At 40.3% G+C, this 22,912-nt stretch overlaps 1 protein-coding gene across 3 annotated transcripts in view; it reads left to right on the top strand.

The window, feature by feature from the left end:
- Window positions 1-6,805: 6,805 nt before the first annotated feature.
- dok6 (docking protein 6) overlaps window positions 6,806-22,912 on the top strand; it is a 52,985-nt gene continuing 36,878 nt past the window's right edge. The window contains exons 1-2 of one of the 3 annotated variants that reach the window (XM_030099178.1): window positions 6,806-6,835; window positions 6,959-7,042. In XM_030099178.1, the coding sequence (XP_029955038.1) occupies window positions 6,977-7,042 (66 nt within the window). In that variant the 5' untranslated portion in view covers window positions 6,806-6,835; window positions 6,959-6,976. Of the gene's footprint in view, window positions 6,836-6,899; window positions 7,043-22,912 lie in introns of those variants that run through there. The other 2 variants (XM_030099179.1, XM_030099177.1) reach the window with 2 other exon arrangements.

Below are 22,912 nucleotides of genomic sequence, written 5' to 3' on the forward strand. Positions count from 1 at the left end.
AGTTTTTTTTTTTTGGTGTTGATTTTGTATAATTTAGCACAATTACATCCAAACTATATTGTAACAGTGTCAATTTCTTGATCTTATTTTTTATAATCTTGAACCCATACTCTGTGGTTGAATGGTGAGATATCAGGTTTTGATTACCCGCTTACTTCTCTGTGCGGTTTTGTGTTTTCCTGGTGTGTGCATAGATTTCTTCTATAGGTACATTAATTTCCTACCACATTCATTCATGTTAATTAAATTGTAGTCTATTCAGCATATGAATGAGAGTGCTTGTGATATTCTGTCTCTTTAATGACCCGGTGGCCGGTTCAAGATATCCTCGGCCTTTTTCTCACCATAAACTTGGATCAGTTCCACCACACAAAAGTCTAATTTGGACAAAGTGGTGTAGCAGATGGTTAAACTCATGACTTACAAGTTAAACTGGAATCACAGGCAATCTACTATGAGCACAAGTCTCTCAGTTAGGATCTCTACTCAACCACAACCAAAGAGATATTTGCATATGTAACCAGGGGTGTTCATAAGGGGCTGAATCAAAGCAAATTCATTAGCTGTTACCTCAAATCAAAAAGGTAGCAGTGAAAGGGATAAACAATGTCCTTTCAGTGTCAGAAGACTTTTATCTGGGATAAGGAGAAAAAGAACTGCACCATTGCTCAGTGATCCAAACTCTCCAGTTCAGAAGAATTCAATCTACTTCGAGTCCAGTGTCCAGAGTCAGAGATGACGCCACCTGCTCTGATATCTGCTGTTATTGGCATGCCGTGTTTTATCCACAAGCCAAAGTCAGTGCAGCTGTATACCAAAAGATTTCGAGTTTGGTGTTACTGTGTTTGATTGCAATGATAACGGCCCTGACCTGAACCTGATGGAGACTGTGGAAAAGCCAGAGTCAACAATTCAAATACTCAGAAAGCGTCTATCGAGCCACCGTGGACTTCCATAACTCCTCAGCAGCACGCTGGCTTATTGGCTCCCATGTCACTGGTGCAATCATTTATGTAAAAGAGGTCCATCCAAGTATTGAGTGCATAAATTATCCCGGTTTTCACAGGTTTTCTTAACTATTGAGTGCTCTTTTGAGAGCGTTACCCACCAATAAACACAGAAGGCAGGAGGAGGACTTACAAACTCAACACAGTCCCAAAGCTTGAACTTGAACCAGGAATAATCCTGCTGTAAGGAAAGAGTGCTAACCACTGCACCTCCATGTGGCCAAATGAGAAAGTCTCCACTATATTCATTCAATGTAAAGAACTAATGTCTGATGCTGAACTAAGTAATGCAGCCTTGTTCAAATGTGTTGAAATAGGCTGCAAAACTAATAATTGAATTTTTTTCCTCTTAAAACTGGTTATTGGGCGACAGAGTATCAGGACATGAGGCCGTATTTGGCCAGCAGCCTGGCAGTTGCAAATGTCTGGTTTAGTTGACCTGCGGTGCGTGGTAAAGTCACTGTGACCTGACATCTGAAAGACAGGAGACACACTCCTCTCGAGTGGTCAGGGGGACTTACCGCATGGGTGTAAATGCCATCAGCAGTGTGTCCCCAGTTCGATTCCTGGCAAGTTAGACCTTCACCGAATGTCATTCCAATGCTTATTTCCGTCTCTCCCCCTGATCCCATAATAATAATAACAACGGCAAAATGCCAAAATATGTACAGAATGTGTGTTTGTGTTAAAAGCTCTTGTATTCTCCGAAGCAGTTACGCTTCTGTAACCTTATCTTGAGCCCTTGTAATCCGCATTTTGCTTAGTTTTAGAATGGGGCTTACTCACCCTTCTCATACTCTCCTGTGTGACTGAAGCAAAAGACCCTCTTGATTTGCCCACACACATGATTCACCTTCTCCAGAAGGACAGACGGGCCCTCCAACCACTTCTACCTCAAACTGTTAGGGAGTAAATCACAAACATGTCTCGGCCCGGTCCTCTGGGACTACACACAACCTTTTTGCTGTCCTATACTGGTATGACTAACCAACGTCCTCCTTGCATGGCCAAGGACCCGCTGAGCTAAGAACAACCCACGTCTCTTACTCTGAGAAATTGGCTTTTTTTCCTCTCCACCGCTCTTTCCACGCTAGCTTTTCTCCTCCAGGCATTGACATTTAATCAAACCCAAATCCCATTGTGCCTATTAACATATCAGGCTGATACGAGTTGCTGTAAAAAGCTTGAGTACAGGAACCCGGAGCAGAACATTACCATAACTCTGCCTGTGTGATCTCTATTTTCTCTCCTCCGCCTACACGCAAAAATGCTTACCTGGCAAACAACAGAGCACGAAGAAGCTTTTCTCTCTCCCGCTCTCCTCTTCTCCTACTCATTCACCCCTGCTTATCTTTTTAGAACGTGTTAATTATTTAGCTGTTTGTGCTTGTGAATGTTTGCCAAATAGCGCAGAGACAAACTAAGCATTTAAGCATTTAATGCAATGGCTGTTTTAATATTTCACCAGACCATCAAGCCCATCCAGACGTCGCTTTTTGCCTCAGTAATGACTGAATAAACAATTCAGTGCAGTTTTAAGGATACTTAGTGCTTTAATGGATGCTTCAAGAAGTTTGGTCTTCCTTATATTAATCATCAGAGGCGTCAAGGGACTTGGATGCATGATGCAAAAAAAAGTGCATGAAAAATGGCGATGATTATGAGGTCAATACCTGATAAATTGCCATATTGGACGAGAGTTGTTTTCTCCAGCTCAGCAGATATTGGCTGCTTTCCTACTGACCTTGGTGAAAGTCTCCCTCCGCTCTCGAGTGAGTCTCAACACATCTGACCCCGCTGGCAGCCGCTCATGTATGTCAGGGCCATATGTTGTGCTGTGTGGCGGCCGACACGCTGAGCGCGCAGCCTCTCTACCTGAGACCAACACGAGGTCGGCCCGGTTGTTGGTCCTGTATCGCGACATGCAATTACTTCCCCCTCAAAACTGGGACAGTTCCTGGTGATGACAGCCACCGCAGCACAATATTTAGGACCATGAAAAGAAAATGTGGCTGTCAGCATTGTTTTCTTAGAGAGCGGATGACAAGGCAGCGGGAATGGAACGGGGCCATGTTGTACAAAGAGGATTATGAAGACAAAACAACTTTGACAAGTCTGAAATTTGAGGACACATCCAGGGAGATATGAAGACTATCAAAGTCAAGCTGTTTGTCGGAGGGGTGGCAGCTTGCCGTCGCGCGTGCCCTTGCGAGTGGTGACGAACACGACGGAGAATACAGACGCTGAGCTTCAGCTCTGGACTCAGGCGCTGACACTTGACAGAGCGGCACTTCTCAAAGTGGCAGCCATCAATGGCGTGCTGAACAAAGCTTTCCCCCGGTGGAGGTTTTCTTTTTTTTATTTATTATTTCAACAAAACACGAAGAATAAATAAATTAGCATGAGGAATAATAGTTGGTGTTGAGATACAAATCACTGGCTGGATTGGAACATTTGTTTCCTCATTTATGAGATGAAATCTATCCCCTGCCTTCTTATTGTCACACATGATAGACTGAAAAGTGCCAACTAATGAAGTCTGACGAGATATTATTCAACTAAAATGCATTTAGTTGGTAAATAATCAAATATAATTGGGATTATCAAAGTGTAGGTGAATGCGACAGCTTTATATCCCCCTATTCTCAAGTTTAAGCTCATGATAGGAGTAATTTTTCACTGATTGCATGATTTCATGATGCAATTCACACTGTAAAAATATGATTGCTAACAGACTAAAAACATTGTTCTATATGCACAAGAAATATTCTGTTAATTTGAATTATCTGAACTCTTTATACTTTATATAGGTTTTGGAACCTCCCCAGCTGTTATGTTTTATGATTGTAATTCACCTCTAGTATATTCATAATATATTAAGATGTGAGACCACTGTCACCCTTCAGAAACTGTCTGGCATTTGACACTTTCAAAATCACTAATACATGAAGTTTATATAACCCTATAATATAAAACACTTTTCTTCTTTGCATTTTAAACAAAACAAGCATTGGCAGCGCAGCCCCCCACCCCCCCCCCACCCCCCCACCCCCCCACCGCATCAATGTATTTGCCATCTGCTGTCTAATACCAAGGATTTCATTTTCTGTGGTTGCACAACCTGAACTACGCCTCCCACAACATCCTGATCGGGATTACAGGTTTGGCAGGGATCAAAATTTGCTTGTGCGCTTTTTATTTTCCCCGCGTTTTGATTACCAATCTGCTGCATTGTCTCCACTACACACAAGCTGCGGGGAGTGGCCGTACGCTGAGTGGTGTCTGGTTTGCTTACAATTCATTTGATCCTTCAATAGGACACGGGGCTATCTGGTTTTATTATTCAGCAAATCAAACAACATCCATTCAGAGGCTCCTAATAATGACAAAACGCTGTGCTCGCGCACTGACAATCTCAAAACAGTGTTTCCTTATTAGTGGATTGTCTGGTGAAAAATATGGAAATGATATTCACGCTCAGACAGGTAATAACCAAAAGGCAAAGTACAAAGTGTGTTGCAAATTAGTCTGAACACCGGGCCGAAGCTCTGCTGAATATTTGCATATTTTCTTTGAACATACTGTTGAGGGGAGGAGAAGTGGAGGGCCGAATTTGAATAGATGTTTCAGGTTTCTGAAGTTGCCTCGAAATTCACTAAACGAGCAGTCTGATTAAGAACAATGAGCGTTAGAAAAGATCAAGGGGAGCGCCTTGATCTTGAACCTGCACTAGCCGATGTAGAAATTTAGTTATCAAAATGATGAATGGAGAATGCATAAACTGGGCCAAACTAAGGAGTCTGGGCCCCTGAACGTTGTAACCAAACAACATGTGTGGGATTTATTGGTTCACAACAGGGAAGCTCAACCTAAAAGATAATGTAACATAAAGGTCGGTCTTGAGATGCAACTACAGCAAAAAACTAAACAAAAACAGTATCTTGAAAACACAAAGTTCACAGGATTAGTTCAATGTTCTTAGGACAATAATCAATGCAATACTACATTCATTCTTCAAAGATTTTGTTCAAAAATCCAAAAATATTAATAATTGTTGTGAATATTATATAAGACAATGATAAGCCGCAAATCCTAACTGAGAAACTAGAAAAACACATTTAAACAGATTAAAAGATTAACAATGTCTTAATCTGGATAATAAAAAAAAAAACATAAAACATATACATGATGATGGAAAATATGATGATATAGCCTTTTGTTATCTCATCTCCCTTTGGTGTTGAAGCGAAAAAGAGAAAATCTACATTCAAAGCACATTTCTCAGATGAATACAATGAAGTACCCAGAAATTATATTATGGCAATTTGGTTGGCAAGCAATATGAAGAAGAAAACTTACAGATTAAGTTGTTGGATACAACAATAACCATTAATTGCTTTTCAAAAGGTTTATTTCAACTGGGAAAAAAAGCTAAATACAATGTTTAGTTTTCTATACAAACATTAAATTGTGTTAATTCCTGAACTGACTGGTTTATGACTGTCCAGATCAGTTGATTTAAATATTAATTCATATTGCCGGTTTACTCAATAGTGACTTGATATTAATACAGGTGATCTCAAATAACTAGAATATAATGGAAAAATTGTATTTTCCAATAATTCCAATGAATGAAAAACCGTTAAAACACCCATGTACTTGAACTATATAAAATACTTTTCTTCTGGGCTTTTTCTCTCGCAGCTCCATCCTCATTATTTTTAGTACAGAACTATCATCTCTCCCACACACATACAACACCAAACCAAACCAGGTGTTGTTCTCATTCAGTTCCTCCTCCTGTCTTCTGGTGAGTGCCATTGTCTGCTGCACAACCTGTAGACCACCCCCTTCAAAATAGCTGAAATACTTTTATCACAGATCTCTCCAGACACACATTTTAGTTTATAACTGAATATCAAAAATAGAGTACATCATTATCAATCCAACTTCTATTCCACTTTAGGATTGCAGAGTCCTGGAAAGAGTCCAAGCTGATCACAACTCCACACAGAAATGACCCCGACTGTCAGTGAGTTTAAAGTGTTAACCACTACACCACCATGCTGAGCATATCACAGTGTATTAGCATATTTCATGGCATCGATTTTTTTTTTTCCCAAATAAAGGCCATCGTTATCACACTTTAAAAATAAAAAGCTTCAAAATGCTTCATAATTTGAGAGTGTAGAAATAACTGAGAAGAAAACCCAAGCGGACAAGGGGAGAAGATGTGAAATCCACACAATACAACCTAAACTGAGTAAAACAAAAGAAGCAAAAAATAAAAAAAAAAAAAATAAAAAAAAAAAACATTCAAGAAAGTGCAAGTACCCAAGAATACTTGATTATTATTGCATGTGAGTACAGCAACACAAACACAATAGGTTATTATTATAGAGCTCGGTCAGAAAATAAATGACTAATAGAGTTAAAAATATCAGTTTCCAACGTGACTAATACCATTTAATCCATCGCTCTCTTGTTACAGTTTGCATTGAGTCAATGCAGCAGCAGCATGGTGCGTAATAGTAAATATGAGGAGAGAAAGGAAGCTGAGTTTGGGAAGTTTCAAAATCTGTAGACGAAACATGAATAAATGTATGAATGAATAAAAGCCTCCCCTCTGTCGGGGTGATGGTGTGGTCCAGGAAGCGCCGCTCCTCTCCGGTGAATCAGCTGATGAATGGTATCTCCCTCCTCTCCCTGCGCTCGCGGATGGATCGCGCCGCTGAAGCCGGCCAGCCTGAGCGCGAGCCCACACCGGAGCAGGTCGCCCCGCCGCGCCGCGCGCTCTTCTCCTCCTCCTCTTCCTCCTCCTCCTCCTCGTCGGATGCGTGACGGACCCTCAGAGGGTTTTTTTTTTTAACCGCTCCAGAATTCAGCCACTTTTGCTTTTTAATTTTTATATTCTTCCTCCCTCTTTCGGACAGGGAGCTCGCGCGCTCCCCCTCCTCCTCCTCCTCACCATGGCTTCTAACTTCAACGACATAGTGAAGCAGGGATACGTGAGGATACGGAGTAAGAAACTGGGGGTGAGTACTGTTGCACTTGCTGTCGGAGGAGGAGGAAGGAGGACGGAGGAGGAAGGGGGAGTTCCAGTTGTTCTCAGTCGAGGGCAGCTGGATTAAGAAAGAGGCTTTAATTGCTCCATAGGCGGCCGTCCTGCTGCGAGCTCTTCAAGAGGAAAAACAGATTAGAGCAGCACGGGCTGCGGCCAAGTTCGAGCACGAAGACTTGAGCACACACTGAGATGTTGGTAAAGTCCGCATGACTGACAGCTGCCGTCAGGAAGCAAAACCCTCTTTGTTGTTCTTTCACTTTCTCCAAACTGGTAAATTATTTTCTTCATGGAAAGGAATTACAGTAGCAACTTTTATGATGCTGTTTGATTAAATAAAAATGTGTAAAGTTTGTATATTGGTGCATATAAATGTGCCGTCTCACTTTTGATTGACATGCTTGGCTGCTAATGGATAGATAAATGCTTATCTTATCTCAGCCACTCTTACAACAATCGGATGAGAAAATGAAAATAGGCATAGGTGTATTTACAAATAGCTACACCTTTTCTACACTGCTTTATGTAATTGAGGAGCTGATCAGCTGAATATTGGAAATGACAGGTTGCACATGTCACCAGTCCATCACTGGACAGAGGATAACAGTCATACACACTCACATTTACACCGACTGGTTAATTGGAATCAACAACTAACTGCAAATTTGTGTGTTTTGGATATTCAGAGGAAACTGGATATTGTTTGATATTGACCAGTAATTGAAAAATTGTATTATGAGCACAAGAATGAAATAAAACTGGAATGAATTAATGAGTACTTAGTGTAACATGCAAATTCCATGTAGAAAAATCCAACTTGGGTTTGACACAGGGGCCTTATAAGATGAGAACACAAACCAAAAAATCTTAAAACTCTATTTTGCATACTAATAAAGCCGACATATACCATAAAGAACTAAATTAAAATGAACTATACTGAGAAAAATATAGAAGCATTGGACACCAAGCACCAAAAAACGCTGGTGTGGTAATACTGGATAAAACCATCTTACTTATATGAGATGCAAATTGTACAGACTGTAACATGGACCTCACAATGGAAGTACTGTGAATGTCATCGATGCCATTAGAGGGACAATCAGTCAGTTCAGCCTTACTGTAGTTAAACTCTGCATCAGCCCTGATGACTGAATCCTGGAAATGAAAAATCTCATTCAAGTCCAGCTGATTCAGTGTGGCGGCAGTTCCTCAATGCCCTCATAATGGATTTCCATTGACATACAGCAAGAAGGAAGGGGGGGAAAAAAAGGCTTGGCTGCTTAAAGTGAAATGAATGATATATATTCAATTATGACCGCCTTATTGTCTGACGCATAAAGCCATCTGCTTTTGTTCATACTTCCAGCTCATTACGCTAAGAGAGCGGGCACACTCCCTCTCCTCTGATGAAGTGTGATGATGGGGGCTAATGATATCTGCCTCCTCACATCATCACCTGGCTTCATCAACACTATTCTGCTATTGTTTGCTGCTGTTGAAGATATCTGGGACCACTCTTTCACTGTAAAGGGAGCTGAACTTTTCAAGTCTGATTAAAGCGAAAGAAACCTCGAAATCTGTCTCGTTGTTTACATGCAAATTAGCGACACAGCTGACTTTCGGGCTTGATTTATTCCTTGCATATGCTGTTGGCTTGATGCGTCCAGAAAATGTGGCTGTAGCCCCCGATTTTGCAAAGCAAGTAAGGGTGCATGCTGTGCTGGCTGTGCTTGAGGTATGGATGCTATATCGCTGCCAGCTCTGCATCTCATCCTGCTGTTTATGGAGGAAAAAAAAAAAAGGCAGTTTGTGTCCCGATCGCCCACTCCCTTAGCTTTCCACCGCTTGCTGCTGTTTCATCATTGAAAAGTCATGCTGCGATAGCCTCAGAGAACCCCAGTGTGGGTAGACAAATAGCATTTATCTGTCCATGCTACGGTTCGTTATTCCAGGACAGAATCAAACAGAGCGAGAAAAAAAGAGGGAAAAAAAAAACCACGAAGCAAATTGAAGCAATCAACAGGTGCTGTTACATTTCTATGATTATCAATCTTTTTTGGTTAGAGGAATCATCATCATCATCATCATCATCAGTGCTAAACAGCATGGTGCCAAGGGTTTTATTTCATGCAGTTTTGGAGAGATGGAAATCCAAAAGTGTGACAGGTACACACACGTGTGGGCTGACTGAAGAGATACAGATCTGGGTGGAGGGGAATGATTCATAGTTGGACAGAATACAAAAAAAAAAAAAAAAAAAAACAACTTGCTTTTTCAATCAATTTGCAACATGAGCCCAAATGTCACATTCACCAGCTTTTTCATTGTTTATTTTTTAATTGATGAGTCAGTTGCTCACTAGTGGTTTAGGCTGTGGATCTTGAACTATTTACTTTTCATTCAGAAAATTGAACCATAAAGCAAACAAAATATGATTAGCTTCTGTAACATAAGCAAAGGAGATGCACTCACTTTTTCTTAAGGTCCTTCCCCATAGAAATTCATAGAGAAATGTATAATGGATGTCTGTGCAGCGGTCCATCCTACCACTGGTTTGTTATGACTATCTGATGCAACTTCTTTTTTTCATACTGAAGCAATATTAAACTTCCGATTTCATTTGGAAAAAAAATCAATTCCTCCTTCAAATTCTTCCTTGCAAAGCTTTAGTCATTTTCGAATCTGTTTCGAAATCCAAATAAAAAATAAGCTTTAAACTCCCCAGAGCAGGTTTACAGAGTCAGGCTCCATTCACGCAACAGCATTTTCAAGTGAGGACAGATGGATGTGCTTTTACATGAGAACGGCTGTTGGAACCACTGAAAACAACTTTTTGAAAATGCCAAGGTGGAACTTTTCAGAATCATTGCTACATTGCAAGCTCCCCACGGCTGTAGTAAATAGTTCTTCTGCACATATACACAGTAACATCAATGGCTGCCTCCGGAGTGGCATGAATCAAAGTCCATATTCTCCTGGGACTTGGTATTTTTATAGTGAAGTCACCCATGATGTCAGTCGAATCGGGGTTCATGTATAAAGCTCCAACAAGCAATTCAAAAAATATACCACTGTCATTTTAGACAAAGCAAATTGGCATTTTCCTCATGTCAGACAATTGGGATTCAAGCAGTTTTGACCTTTTAGGGTTTTTGATGGATTTTTTTTGTCACCCGTCCATCTTTTATCTCCTTTAAAATTCATTCATTTATGCCCATTAACCATACGTCTAATCAGACATGCATTTTCACTGTCAAAGTTGTAAACAAGTAACCATTCTGGAAACTTTGCTGAAATCTAAATCTGATGACGGGAGTTTGATCACCACTGTATGATCAAATATAAATGAGATTAGATCATAAAACGTGACAGATGTGTGATCCCAGGGTAAGATCATGTTTGATGCTCCTCTCTTCTTCAGAGCGTATTGAGGTTTGATGTACAGCTCCGCCTGTTGCAGCAGCTCATTTCTGTGTCAACTGTCTCTGCACAGCAGGACTTTCAGGCCAGAAAGGTCCTTGGTGTTTTCCTTCTCATGTGATGGATATTTAATGCTTTTTTTTTTCCCAGCGCTTTAAAGGTCCCTCAAATATCACATATCAAGAGTTTGCATCACAGTTGACCTTCTGACTCGCTCATATCAGTCTCTACTGTAATGCTGTGCCATTTAAAATGTATCCTACATTATTTTTTATTAGAAAGTAGTACAGTGGAATGGCTCTCCTTATGTGATATGTATTAAACTGGCCACGGCAACACCGGCAGCTTTGGCTGAACTCATCAGCATCACTCACTATGATTGGCTCATTTCCAAACCCCGTCATGTGTGAAGGTTGAGGCCATGAGGTCATCTCTGTTTTCTGCAGAGTGATCAAAATTACCTACTGAGGCACTTTTTCACCCATTTTTTTCTCTGTGTTTTGACATGAATGTCAACAATTTTCTACATTAGCCAACTTCTTTGTATCTTTGTGGACTGAGGAGACAACGGTGCAGTGTTCCTGAATGCACAAGTAGTCCTCTTTCCCGCTCCTTTCTCACGTTTCCCCTCCTCTCCCTCACCTCGAAACCCGTTCTCTCACCTCTCGTTCCCCTGCATCTCACCTGTACTCCCCACACGTATCAGTGTGGCTCTCATCTCCTCCCCCACTCCCTCCCTTTCTTTCTCTCTTTATCTCTCTTCCTCTTTTCTTCTCCTTTATCAGGCTATCTCCCTCATCCCCCGTTCTCTCTCACCTTTCTCTCCTTCACTGGTTAGTAGACAGCAGCGGGACAGAGCACAAAAGCATCCTATTCATCACCCCACGCAGCACCCTCCATAACCCCAATAGGCTATTCCCCCTGACACAGTGTAACGGCGCACACACACACGCACACAGAAACTGGCTTGCTTCAACACTAAAGAATTGGCACACATGCAATCGACAAACAAGTAAACAATCTGCTGCCAGAGAACAGTGTGTGGATTCTCAATTAATTTTAATCCCGTGGCTTTGTACCATACAGTTTTTCTTTTTTTTCGTTTTGACTACATGAAGACAAACTAAATGCTCAGAAGAGCCAAAAACAAGTCAAATACCTCTGTGCAAAGAGGAGGCAATGCTGGCCGGGTCTAACAAACAGCAGCAGTGATATTGCCGTCATCAGCGCGGGTTCTTTGTTAGCTTTCAGCAAAAAAAACAGCCAATGCTATCAGAGCGATGGACTCCTTTTGAAAGGCTGAATAACATGACCTTTGAGTAATTCGTGTGTCAGTCTCAGTCCAGGTACATGTTTCGAAGGCTTAGGATGACGGCGGTAAACAGAAAAGGTCAGCTGTTGAATATTTTCTCCCCATCCATCCAACTTTTCTCGGAGCCTTAACAAAAATGGTCAATTTAAGTTTGCTGTGGGTGAGTTTGTCTGCTATTCTCTCCATTCACAAACATGTTTTGACACTTCAAAGGAGATGTGGATCAGATACCGGCTCCCAGGTAGGCATGTAATATTTTGAGAGGACAGGTAGCAATCCAGAGACTTTGCACTCCTGATAATATACTATTTCTCACAAAAATAAGAAAATATTTCCCAATCCATGCAGTCAGTTGACAGAACCTTTCTTGTTTACCACTGTAAGCTCTGTTCATTATCAATATGTCTCATGTTCGATAAATTGTAAGGTCACTAATAAAACAGTGCATTTCAATTTTCATCAAACATTCTGGAAACACTTTGTTTGTTCTGACCTAAATCATGCTCAGAGACAAAGCTCGTGGCCTCGCAGTGAGAATTTCTCTGGTTTGAATCCAGGCTTATGCGTCTTTCTGTCTGGATGCGCTTTCTGTGCCCACATGAGTTTTCTCCTAGTTTTCCTCAAACAGTCAAAAAAAACACGTGTTTGAGGTTAATTTGTAATTGTATATTGTCTGAAGTATGAAAGTGAGTTCACGTGGTTGTATCTCTTTGCCTGTGACAGAATGGCAATCTGTCCTGATAGGAGATCAGGACCCCATGACCCTGATATGGAAGTTGGATGACTGTATGGACGAAGTATAAAAGAAAGACACAGAGCTGAAAGATGGTCAGCGTGTTTCTATATGCTGCTGAGTCGACCTTCAACCATAGTTCGACTGAGCCATCTAATTGGACTATTGTCTTTGTCCCAGTATAGACGCACTGGAGTGTGATCAATTTATTATTGACATCATGTTGCCACCATAACAATAGGCGGTGATATGCACTCTTTCAGCTCATAGACAATGGGCTATTTCCTGTTGCCCTACAGCATCACAGACCACAGCCATGATCAATGGTCAGCTGGTAAATTAGCAACATGGATCAGTCAAAAAAAAAAAAAAAGGAACTCCAGACTTCCTGTTTAACTTTTTATATGCTGTTCAACTTCATTTCAAGATGCTACAGCTTGTGCACAGATCACCTCATCCTGTTTCAGTCCAACCACCTGACTTTTAGTTGCATTAACTGGGTATTAGTGACACTTTGAAAGCTTCGATTTCAGTTAATAAGACTGATGCAGTGATTTTAATTTTTAGTTGTCATGCCAATGTAATGACTATAAAGGAGACAAGAGCTGAGAGCTACAGTCTCTATGGCAGAGGTGTGCACTCCTGGAGGTTGCAGCCCTGTATGTTTTCAGGTTTTCACTGCTGCAACACATCTAAAACTAATGAGTATGTCATCATGTAACTCTGAAGAAAGGCTGATAATGAACTGCTCATTACAATCAGGTGTGATGAAACATGCACGACTGTTTCCCTCCAGGACTTAAAATTATATTTTGCTCATTGAACATAGTGCCTAATTTACTAATGTATAAGGCATGCTAAATTAGACAATTAGATTGCACTTTGCATACACTTTGTGGGTGATCAGCTAAAACAATGACATGACTAACAGCACACCCTGACGGAAGCATTTAAACAAAGGTCTCGCATGCTAGGCTGTTTGGAAGAAGTGCTGAGCCCCCACAAACAACGTGGATTCTGATAATAGTTAGACAAAACGATCAGACATATTGAACCAAACAGATCAAAACAGAAAAATAAGCATAACAGATCAGATTCAGAAAACAGTATGAGACCTAAGATGGGGTACAACACAGGAAATATTTAATGATCTGTAAATAAAAGTTGTGGCAAGCCAGGTGAGGAAATGCCTTTCACCACAAGAACAACAGGATCTCTACAGCTCGATTTCAAACACTTTACCCCTCATGCACACTGGATGCGGTCCGGCTGCGGTCCGGTATACCGCAGCGCTGCGATTCACACCGGTTGCGGAGCTTCTGCAAACCGCTGGAGGAGGTTGCCAGATCTGTTGCTCTCCCCCATAAACAATATGAAACCCATTTAACTCAATAGAAAGCAGCCCAAACCGCCATCTCGGTTGAAAATGCTCGTTAAAACTGTATTTGTATAATAAAAAAACACGTTATAAACACAATCATCGGACCGCGGCCGGTGTGAATCACAGCATTGACTTTAATGACTACGGGTTAGCTGCGGTGTCCGTTCCGCAGCCGTTCCACAGCCGGACCGCATCCAGTGTGCATCAGGGTTAGTTGGACTGGCCATCTCAGTCCATTGATCAGCATCGACCGATGGAGACAATTGGATGAGGGCAAAAAAAAAATTCTTCAAGGCATATGACCATTTTGCCCTGATTAAATTTGCTTTGAGTTGGCTCCTGCCTGCACAAATGAGAATGTGCATAGACAAAGGTAAACACGCCTCATAATATGTTGTTTTACTTGTTATTCAGATATAAACCTCAGTGCATCATGGAAGAAGATCAGCTTCCACTTGTGTGTGCTGGCAATATCAAGTTTGTGCCCATTTTAGTAGCTCATGCCCTCGTTTCACCCTTCATTGAGGAGGTAATCACATTTGCTAACTCCCACATTTCTTTTAAACATTTACTGACATTAGTGACATTTACTAAGAGTCACAGACCACAGGGGAAAATAGTATTTGTAAAAGGTGTAGAATTTGTAACAGTTCCAATTTCAGCATCGTTCAATATATTGAAATACACTGAAACGCCCCAAGATAATATTGTTCTATTTTCAAGTGTTTACACGAATATCGGTCATATACAAAATAATGATATTTGCTTTAGGATAACGATCAAAAGCCTTTTTTGCACCTCTGCTTTTGTCCTCTGCTGCCCTTTGCTTTTTCTTGTGCCAGACACGAGCAAATCCTCAAATTCCTATTCGATGCCATGGTTTATTTTTTTGTCAAGTGTGTTGATTTTGCAAAACATCAGTGCACTGGAATAAATTCCTGAGATTGAGAGGCGCTCGGAGCTAAAAAAAAAAATCTCATTTTAATTTTGCTTGAAACTGGTCCAATGTTTTGTTTTGTTTGAGTTTTTTTTTTTTTTAAATGGAGGGACAAATAAAGTAAACTCCAACAGACAAACTTAGGTTATAAAAGCGTAAAAAGAAATAAGCGTATGACACACTGCTGTGGAGATGCTCATAATGGCGAGAATAAAACTGGAAAGGGCTTTTCTACTGCCGTCTAACTGCATTTTTTGCAAGTGCCTTGGTCAAACCCAAACATTAAATGTCAAAACAGAAAACACATTAAAAATGCATTATGCCTGGTCCAGAATGAGGAACAGTGAAAATACAATCATCCCCAAACTCTGGATGTAAACAAATAATCTGTAAAACCAATAATCGGCGCTGCAGACGGAGAGTTTAAGTGATTTATCATTGTAGCACAAGTATATCATTTGCAAAAAGATGAGTATAGTCCTGCTTAAAGATGTGCAGAAGTTATTTGGGGTCTTACAATTACTTTTTTTTTTTCTAGTGAGAACCATTTCACAGTCCACTATTTGTTTTGTTGCAAATAGACTTTTACAATTTAAGGACTATCAAAACAGCTACTGATGTTCTCGGTGTTTTAGGTTGAGCCGCTTCACTCATGCCGGGAAACCATTGAGGGTATTTAAGAGAAAAAAATACCAGATTTCCATGCAGAACTTTGAGAAAAATAAATGCAAAAGGAATCATTTGTTATTGTAACGGATCACGTCACACGGACTTATGCTTTGCTTCGCTTTGTTCAATGATTAAACACTAATTTCTTGGTAACTGTAAGACATTTCTGTTGTTGCTTTACTGCAGAAGAAATCGAGGTTGTAAATGCTAATACTCCTGAAGAACAATTTATTTCAGAGGTGAAGCAATTAGTTACTTAATTGATAATTCATCCAACTAAAAATAACAATGTGACTCATGTTAACAGGTTAAATGCTTCAGAGTTTCAGCTTCTGACATGTAAAATATTATCTGCTTTTTGTGCTTTCCTTATTTAATTACATAGAAAATCAGGTTTTTCTGATGCGTGATCAGATGAATCCAAGCAATCTCAAGACATTGTCATTCTCCGGAAAGGTATCATATGATTTTTTGGAAACAGTTTCACATAAAAATTGAATATTTGAGCAACACTCAGAAAATTAATTAATCACACTTGGTCTGCAATCAAATGTTTCTGTGAAAAGGTAATTTGAAATCTTCCCCATGTAGTTTAACACATTTCCAGCATAATCTAACACACAAACACACACACACATAAATACTTTATCACAGCATTTTCAGAAAGAGTGAATAACCACTGAAAATGCAAAACTGCAAAGGCCTTTCAAACCAGACTGTGATACTTTGCTTGCAGTCCACATTGCTGAGCGATGGAGGCATTAACACCTCAAATAAAGCAGATTTTTGTCCTTCCCCTCATTAAGCATCGAGACAAAGTCAAGAGTTATTACTCCTTAAGTACTTTTCTGGATCAAGTGCGGCTCTCTTCCCTCGCTCCCATCTATGTACAGAAACACTCCCCATTAGCGGTCATCAACAGTTTTAACCCTCTTTTGTCTCTCTCAGCTGTTTTGCACTCACAAGTGGGTGTTTGTGTCCAGCAGCCGGTGGCCTTTATGTGGACAGCATGCATTGTGATGGTGTGTGGGTATGTTCCCAAGCACCCACCAAAGCAGAGGCAAAAGGAGTGCGGAACAATGTGTCTATTGTCCAAGATGGCACAGCCATTTAAGATGGGATCTTGCCACTTCCATGCACTCACTATTAACAATGACAGGCTGTCCAGAATGGTGGATGTCAGGAGATTTTTCATCCCAGGGACTGTACATGTCAGTAGAGCGTGGAAAATACACACTTGGCTGTGCGAGACTTTTAGCAGCGGAGACTTCCAAACAAGGTGGATAAATGTAACTGAGGCTGTGGAGGATAATCAGATTAAATCAATCATATAGATTTTTTTTTTCCTTTTACTTGTAGTGGCTAGAATGAACTGCATTCTGCACTGCATCACTGCGATTCTCAAATAGTGAAACTGAAGCTTGATTTTTTTTTTGTTTTTTTAATCAGACTAGCTTTGTTTGTGATTTTATTGGTGCAGTGTTTGTGCAAGCAGCCTACTTTTAGCTCCTCCCTTTGAGATGAATGTTTTTGGACTATGTGCATTAATTCACACGCACACATGCAGTGCCATACATTGTGGTCATTTCCTCTGGTTTTTCATCAGCTTCCTCCATCAGACAAAGACCTGGAGACAAATCGCCAGCTCTTATTGGCCCTGATGAATTGCATCTCGAGCAGGATATGGGAACAACAGCCCAACAGTCATTATTCACTGTGAAAAATGTCCCTCTATTATATAGTCACTTTTATAAATAAATCTCTGCCTGGATCTCACTTGTACATTTTGCGTCATTGATTCCCGTTGTACCTAATTATCAAGAAAGCTTTTTTGTCGTCCACAGCGACAGATGTTGGTATTAGTTGTTAGTAGTGTATGGTAGTGTAGTGTATAAGCTGATTAAGTGATACAGCTTAAAATGGTTTGTCAGTAGTGGTGTCACATAGTGTCAACACACTGTGGCTCTTGTTGGGAACGGAAGAGAATTTGATGGACAAACTCTTCATCCCTTTGGTCCAGACTGAAATATGTCTTTATTTAGCTCTATCGCTGTATAAATTTTCATGAATATTTCTACATTTGACATTCATAGGCCACAAAGGATGGGTTTAGAATTTGTGGCGAGCCTCTGTTTATCATTTAGTGTCACCATGAGATTCATATTTGTGGCTTTGGGTGAAATATTACATCAATCTCCATGTTTTTTTTTTTTTTTCCTATTTGGAATTGGGCAATAAATCTGTATTATGGCATGAGAGTAGAGTTTACCGATAGTGATATGGCATAAATGTTGTGTTTTCTTAGTTTTAAATTCTAGATCTTGAGCCTGTTATAGCTGTTTATCATTTTTTAATTTATTTATTTTCTGCTTCTGGTTTTGTAGCCATTACATCTTTTCATCAGTGATTACTCATTAAAGCTTCATCGAAAAAGATTGCAAAGTCATAATGATGGAGCAAAATTCACACACAAAAAAAAGCTGAAAAGACCACAGCACTGACTTTAACTCATCCAACATCAGTAGTTCCATCTTCTCCTCTCAGATCATCTATTATACCAAAAATATGCTAATTTCAGGATTAACATTATTTTATTTAAACCTGTGAGTGCTTTAAGCAAAAGACAATTTGTCTCTGAGACTATTTTAATACCGCCATCCCACATCACTGAGATTTGCTGCGCTGGCCTCCAGTCATGAACAAATTGGATGTTCCTGCAGAATCACTCTGAGTGCTGTCACTGTTATCATAAAGTCAGGTAGCCAAGGGTATAGTTCTCTGTACTGTTTTACAAGAAAATCTAGTTTTGAATGTTTGAAAAAAGAATGAAATGAGTCCTGTTATCAGGTTGAGTCTTTGTACTGTAATAGTGGCACTCACAGTTAAATTAATTGAGTCGATAATGTTTGTTGTGTGATTGTGAGAGGTGAGAGTGTTATTTCGCTTCATAGCCAAGACTCTCTGATCGTCATATTTCACCTCCCCTGCCTGGCGGAGGCTTTACAGTTCTCTGTGGTATTATATTGCTATATAGATGCACCGGAGACTCACCTATAAAACAACAGGCCTAGAGGAATCTATCATAGCTCCATTAACACTTCTGCTTCATCCTCCTCTCCTTGCCTTCTTCCCCTCATTAATCAACCGACCAGCCCTAGAGGCTCGACTCTGCAGCTAAGCTTGCCCTCAGTTGGTGTGTCTGTATGTGTGCCCATAGGTTAAAATTTTTTTTGAAACACTTGCATGTGTATATATGCAGAGTGGATTTCATTTATGCTTTGGTCATTTCTCAGACCTAAATTTTGACAGAATTCATTGTTATAACAAGTAAATTATACAAAAAATGATTTTAAACTTGAAATTAAATCACAATAAATACAAATCAAGATTAATGGAGGATATCAAAATCAGGATGGGCAAAGGCGGAAATAGATATAAATAAATACATCTTAAATGGTGTCTTAAAACTATCTAAGGAAGCTGGCAGTTGATTCAAGCCATAAAAATAAATGTTGCCTCACTGTACTTTGTGTATTTTACCTTTAGTGCATACATAAATATTTGGCTATCTCTGCTTACTGTCCCATGCTTTACTAGCATTGGTTGGCAGGACTTATTTCCTGTATTTCATCAAAACCTGTTTAACAGACCAGCACTTGTATGACCTGGACCATAATCAGTAGGGGTGTAACGGTACACAAAAGCCACGGTACGGTATGTACCTCGGTGTAAGGGTCACGGTTCGGTATGTTTTTCGGTACAGTGGGGAAAAAGTAAAAAAAGCTCACAAATGTACCAGAACATTTTTCCCAAGCTTTCCCATGCGACACATTATCGGCCCAGTTTACATGGTGTTTTTTCAATCCGATTGTAAACAATAGTATTAAACGCGAGTGTATTCATGTACAGCATACAAAGCATCCACGATGAATCCTCGTTTACAAGGACCCTGTGACATGCGCACAAAGTCTCACGAGGAACTTGTAGGTCTTCCTCTCTGCAGCAGCAGTCCTCAGCGCCAAGCAGAGAGTTTTTATCTGCTGATATCTGCTCAAATAATGTCCCAAAATCTGCATGATATGCTGCTGAAGGAGCGGCTGCTCCCCTGACCGCAGCACTGCCGTGCGGAGCAGCACGTCTTGGTGTGAGCTCTGCGCCGCATGCCGATGTTTCGAATTAACTGGTGCCCGTGTTAACTTGTGACCAATAATGACTGAAACATCTAGTCGTTCTGGCGAACGTCGGTTATCGACAGTTACAGTGAGTGTATACGTTTAAAGTCTATTGTGAGTCTTACTTTAACAACTGCTGTAACCAGCATGTGTTTACACAGACCTCCGCTGTCATTCGTTAACACGGGAACCAGTTAATCCATAACACCTGCCGGCGATCGCTCGTATTCTGCTATGGAGCTCTTTATACCACTCGCTGTCACGCGATTTGGTTCCATCTCGCCTCTCCAATGTTTTTTATGTCGGGGTTTTGTATTAAAAAAGTGTTTTTCCACCACCGTGGCGTTCTCTGCTGGTTTTTTGACTGTGCTGCTTCCCGTTTACTGGCACGTCACACGTCACTCCGTATGAGGGAACGCACGCGGAACAAATACTCTCCCGTTTAATCCGCTCCCCCACACGCTGCAGCTCTCATTCCGCTTGTACTTTCTTCTTTGTTTGTTCATGTTTGGACCTGCTTGTTCTACTTCTTCTTCTTCTGTGATAATGGTGGTTGCCGGCAGCTTTTAGGCTCATTACCGCCATCTAAGGTTGGAATTTTTTTTTTTTTTTACTCACTGGTGTATTCGTCGTGTGATTGTGTGTGCCGAACCGTGACCCCCGTACCGTGACGGTACGGGACGAATACACATACCGTTACACTCCTAATAATCAGACATAAAGTCAGTGTGAGGGTGTTCGACCATGTAGTGCCTCAAAAAACAGTAAAAAACTACAGGCAGTCACTGAAGAGATACTAAAACTTGAGTACTGTCATCGCAGTGGTGGTGGCGGTTGTAGAATTGATCGTGTGACAGGAAACGTCGCTGGTTCTAATTCAGGCTCGGTGGAGAGAAATGAAAGCCACTGCTTTTCCCCACCTTTATCAAAACATGTGGAGCAACCCTCTAACCTGATCTAAACATTCAAATGCTGTGAAATAGTTTTCGTTACAGCATCAATAAGAGTAACTTAATCCTTTATTTGGCAAATAACTATATTTAGTTACGCATTTGTGTCTCCAAGACTCACGGTGTGTTAAATACAATCAGAGAATTTATGATGGAATAGGTGTGTAAAACATTGAGGACTGTGCTTCTGGAATGCCGATATTTGAAAAATGTCTAGAATATGTCAGAGTTTTTGAATGTATTCGAGTTCTACAATTCGTAAGGGTTCTTATCAAATTGGGCTTTTTTTATATAGCACTTTTAGTACAAAGTGCTTTGCAGGGTAAAAAAAAAAAAAAAAAAAAAAAGGAAGACAGTAATACCCCCAACTCACCCACTCAACCCCTGCTATTGTATAAATACATCATAAATAAGTAGTGAATAAGTAAAATTTCTAAAATCTTACAACATCAAAAGGGGACATTAGTTTAAAGTCTTATTAAAAAGGAAGGTCTTGAACCTGCTTTTAAAAACATGAACATCTCTGCAGCCCTCAGGTTCTCCGGCAGTTTGTTCCATGAATGTGAGATGTAATGCTGGAAAGCAGCCCCACTGCAGGTTCTTGTATTAATTAAAAGACCTGTGCCAGAGGACCTGGGGGTTTGCGATAGTTCACCAGATAAAATTAAATCAGTAAGATAAGAAGGTGCAAGACCATCAGAACCTTTAAAAAACATTTAAAAAGTCTAAAAAAATCAAACCCAAAAGACACAGGGAGCCTGTGCAATTCCTTTAAAACTGGTGTTGAATCTGTCAGTTGTAGAATATGTCACAATTCAGGTATTGTAGGAATCTTGAGTTGTAGAATGTGTGCACATTTTGCAATGTTTTAGAGCTCTAGTATGTGTCAAGTACCAGATTTTAGAATGCATGAGGGTCCTTATTTGTGTGAGTTCCAGAATGTGTGACAGTATTAAGCTGGGTACATTGTAGAATGTGTCAGATTTCTACAATTGAAATAACCCAAACTACACTGTGGGATGGAAATGTTTTCCAAGTATTTAAATGAGTGCCTTCTCAAGGCCTAAGCTGTTTCTCATTCTAAGTTAGTATAAGGACTCTCACTGCAGCATTTTGTATCAGTTGCAGCCTATGGGCCAGATCTGCCGTTTATAAAAATATGTACAAAAAAACGGATGCAAATGTGACAAATCTGTCAAAGCTGATCTACTGAAGGACCCTCTGAGGATTGCTTCTGATAGAATAACAAAGTAGCAAACACTATTTATTTAACACACTTGCCTTCATGACCATGGAATATTGAGTGTGTGGTCCAGATCATACGGAATACTGGAAGCAGTTTATCTTTGCTCTGGTGTTGTAAGTACACAGGTCAGACGAGGCCACAGCTTGACTTTAACTGCTGGGAATTGGAAATATTCTGTCTGTGTCTGAGAGGCATTTCCTCAGCTGACTCCCCATGACTTTTGTGTCTAACTTTATTATAAGGTTTCTTTTCTGTGTTGCACCTCAGACTTTGACTTTGTGGCTGATCATTTCCCACATTTTGTTTTTCTTTTTTCTTTTATTGCCGAGTTCAAATATTTATTTCCTGCATGCCCCGATATGTTCAATGACATCCTCTACAAACACGTGTAACTGCACGGTATCACATTTCATTTCATGCTTGTGAACGCAAGCAAACAAACATGAAAGCGATACTGGCGTTTGAATGCTCCTGTTTACGTGTGAAGCGACTCACGGTGTTCTTAGTTAATCACCCGCGAAAGGCACGCAACCTGAAAGTGCAATCTATTTGCACGAGTCTGTAAATTAGCACACTTTATGCAGGATCTTCATGAATCATTTCCAAAGAGTTTACTTTTTGCCAAAGCCAACATAAGCACATGACAATAGTTAAGGAATGAATTCCCTCTTAGATATTATATTATCAAATCGGTGATCTGCCTCAAAGTAATCCCAAATTCATTTATTTGCTGTGTGATAATGAAAACCTGTATCAATTCAAATCCTCCGAGGTGAGCTGGCATACCTAGAAATCACATTTGTTAGAGGATTTTCAAAAGGAAGCCAGATGAAGTTATTCTTGGAGAAAAAAGTCCCTCCTACCTTTTATGTTTGAATTGTGATCTATAATGAGTTCTTCTCCTGCGGTTACCTTTCATCAGCCTACTTGCCAAGCACATTCAGTTCAGTGTGCAGCCAAAGATAGCCTGGGCCGTGTGTGTGTGTATGTGTGTGTGTTAAGGGGCTCGTCTCTGTGTCTGTGT

The sequence above is a fragment of the Salarias fasciatus genome, chromosome 9, assembly GCF_902148845.1.
Source record: "Salarias fasciatus chromosome 9, fSalaFa1.1, whole genome shotgun sequence".
Classification (NCBI taxonomy): domain Eukaryota; kingdom Metazoa; phylum Chordata; class Actinopteri; order Blenniiformes; family Blenniidae; genus Salarias; species Salarias fasciatus.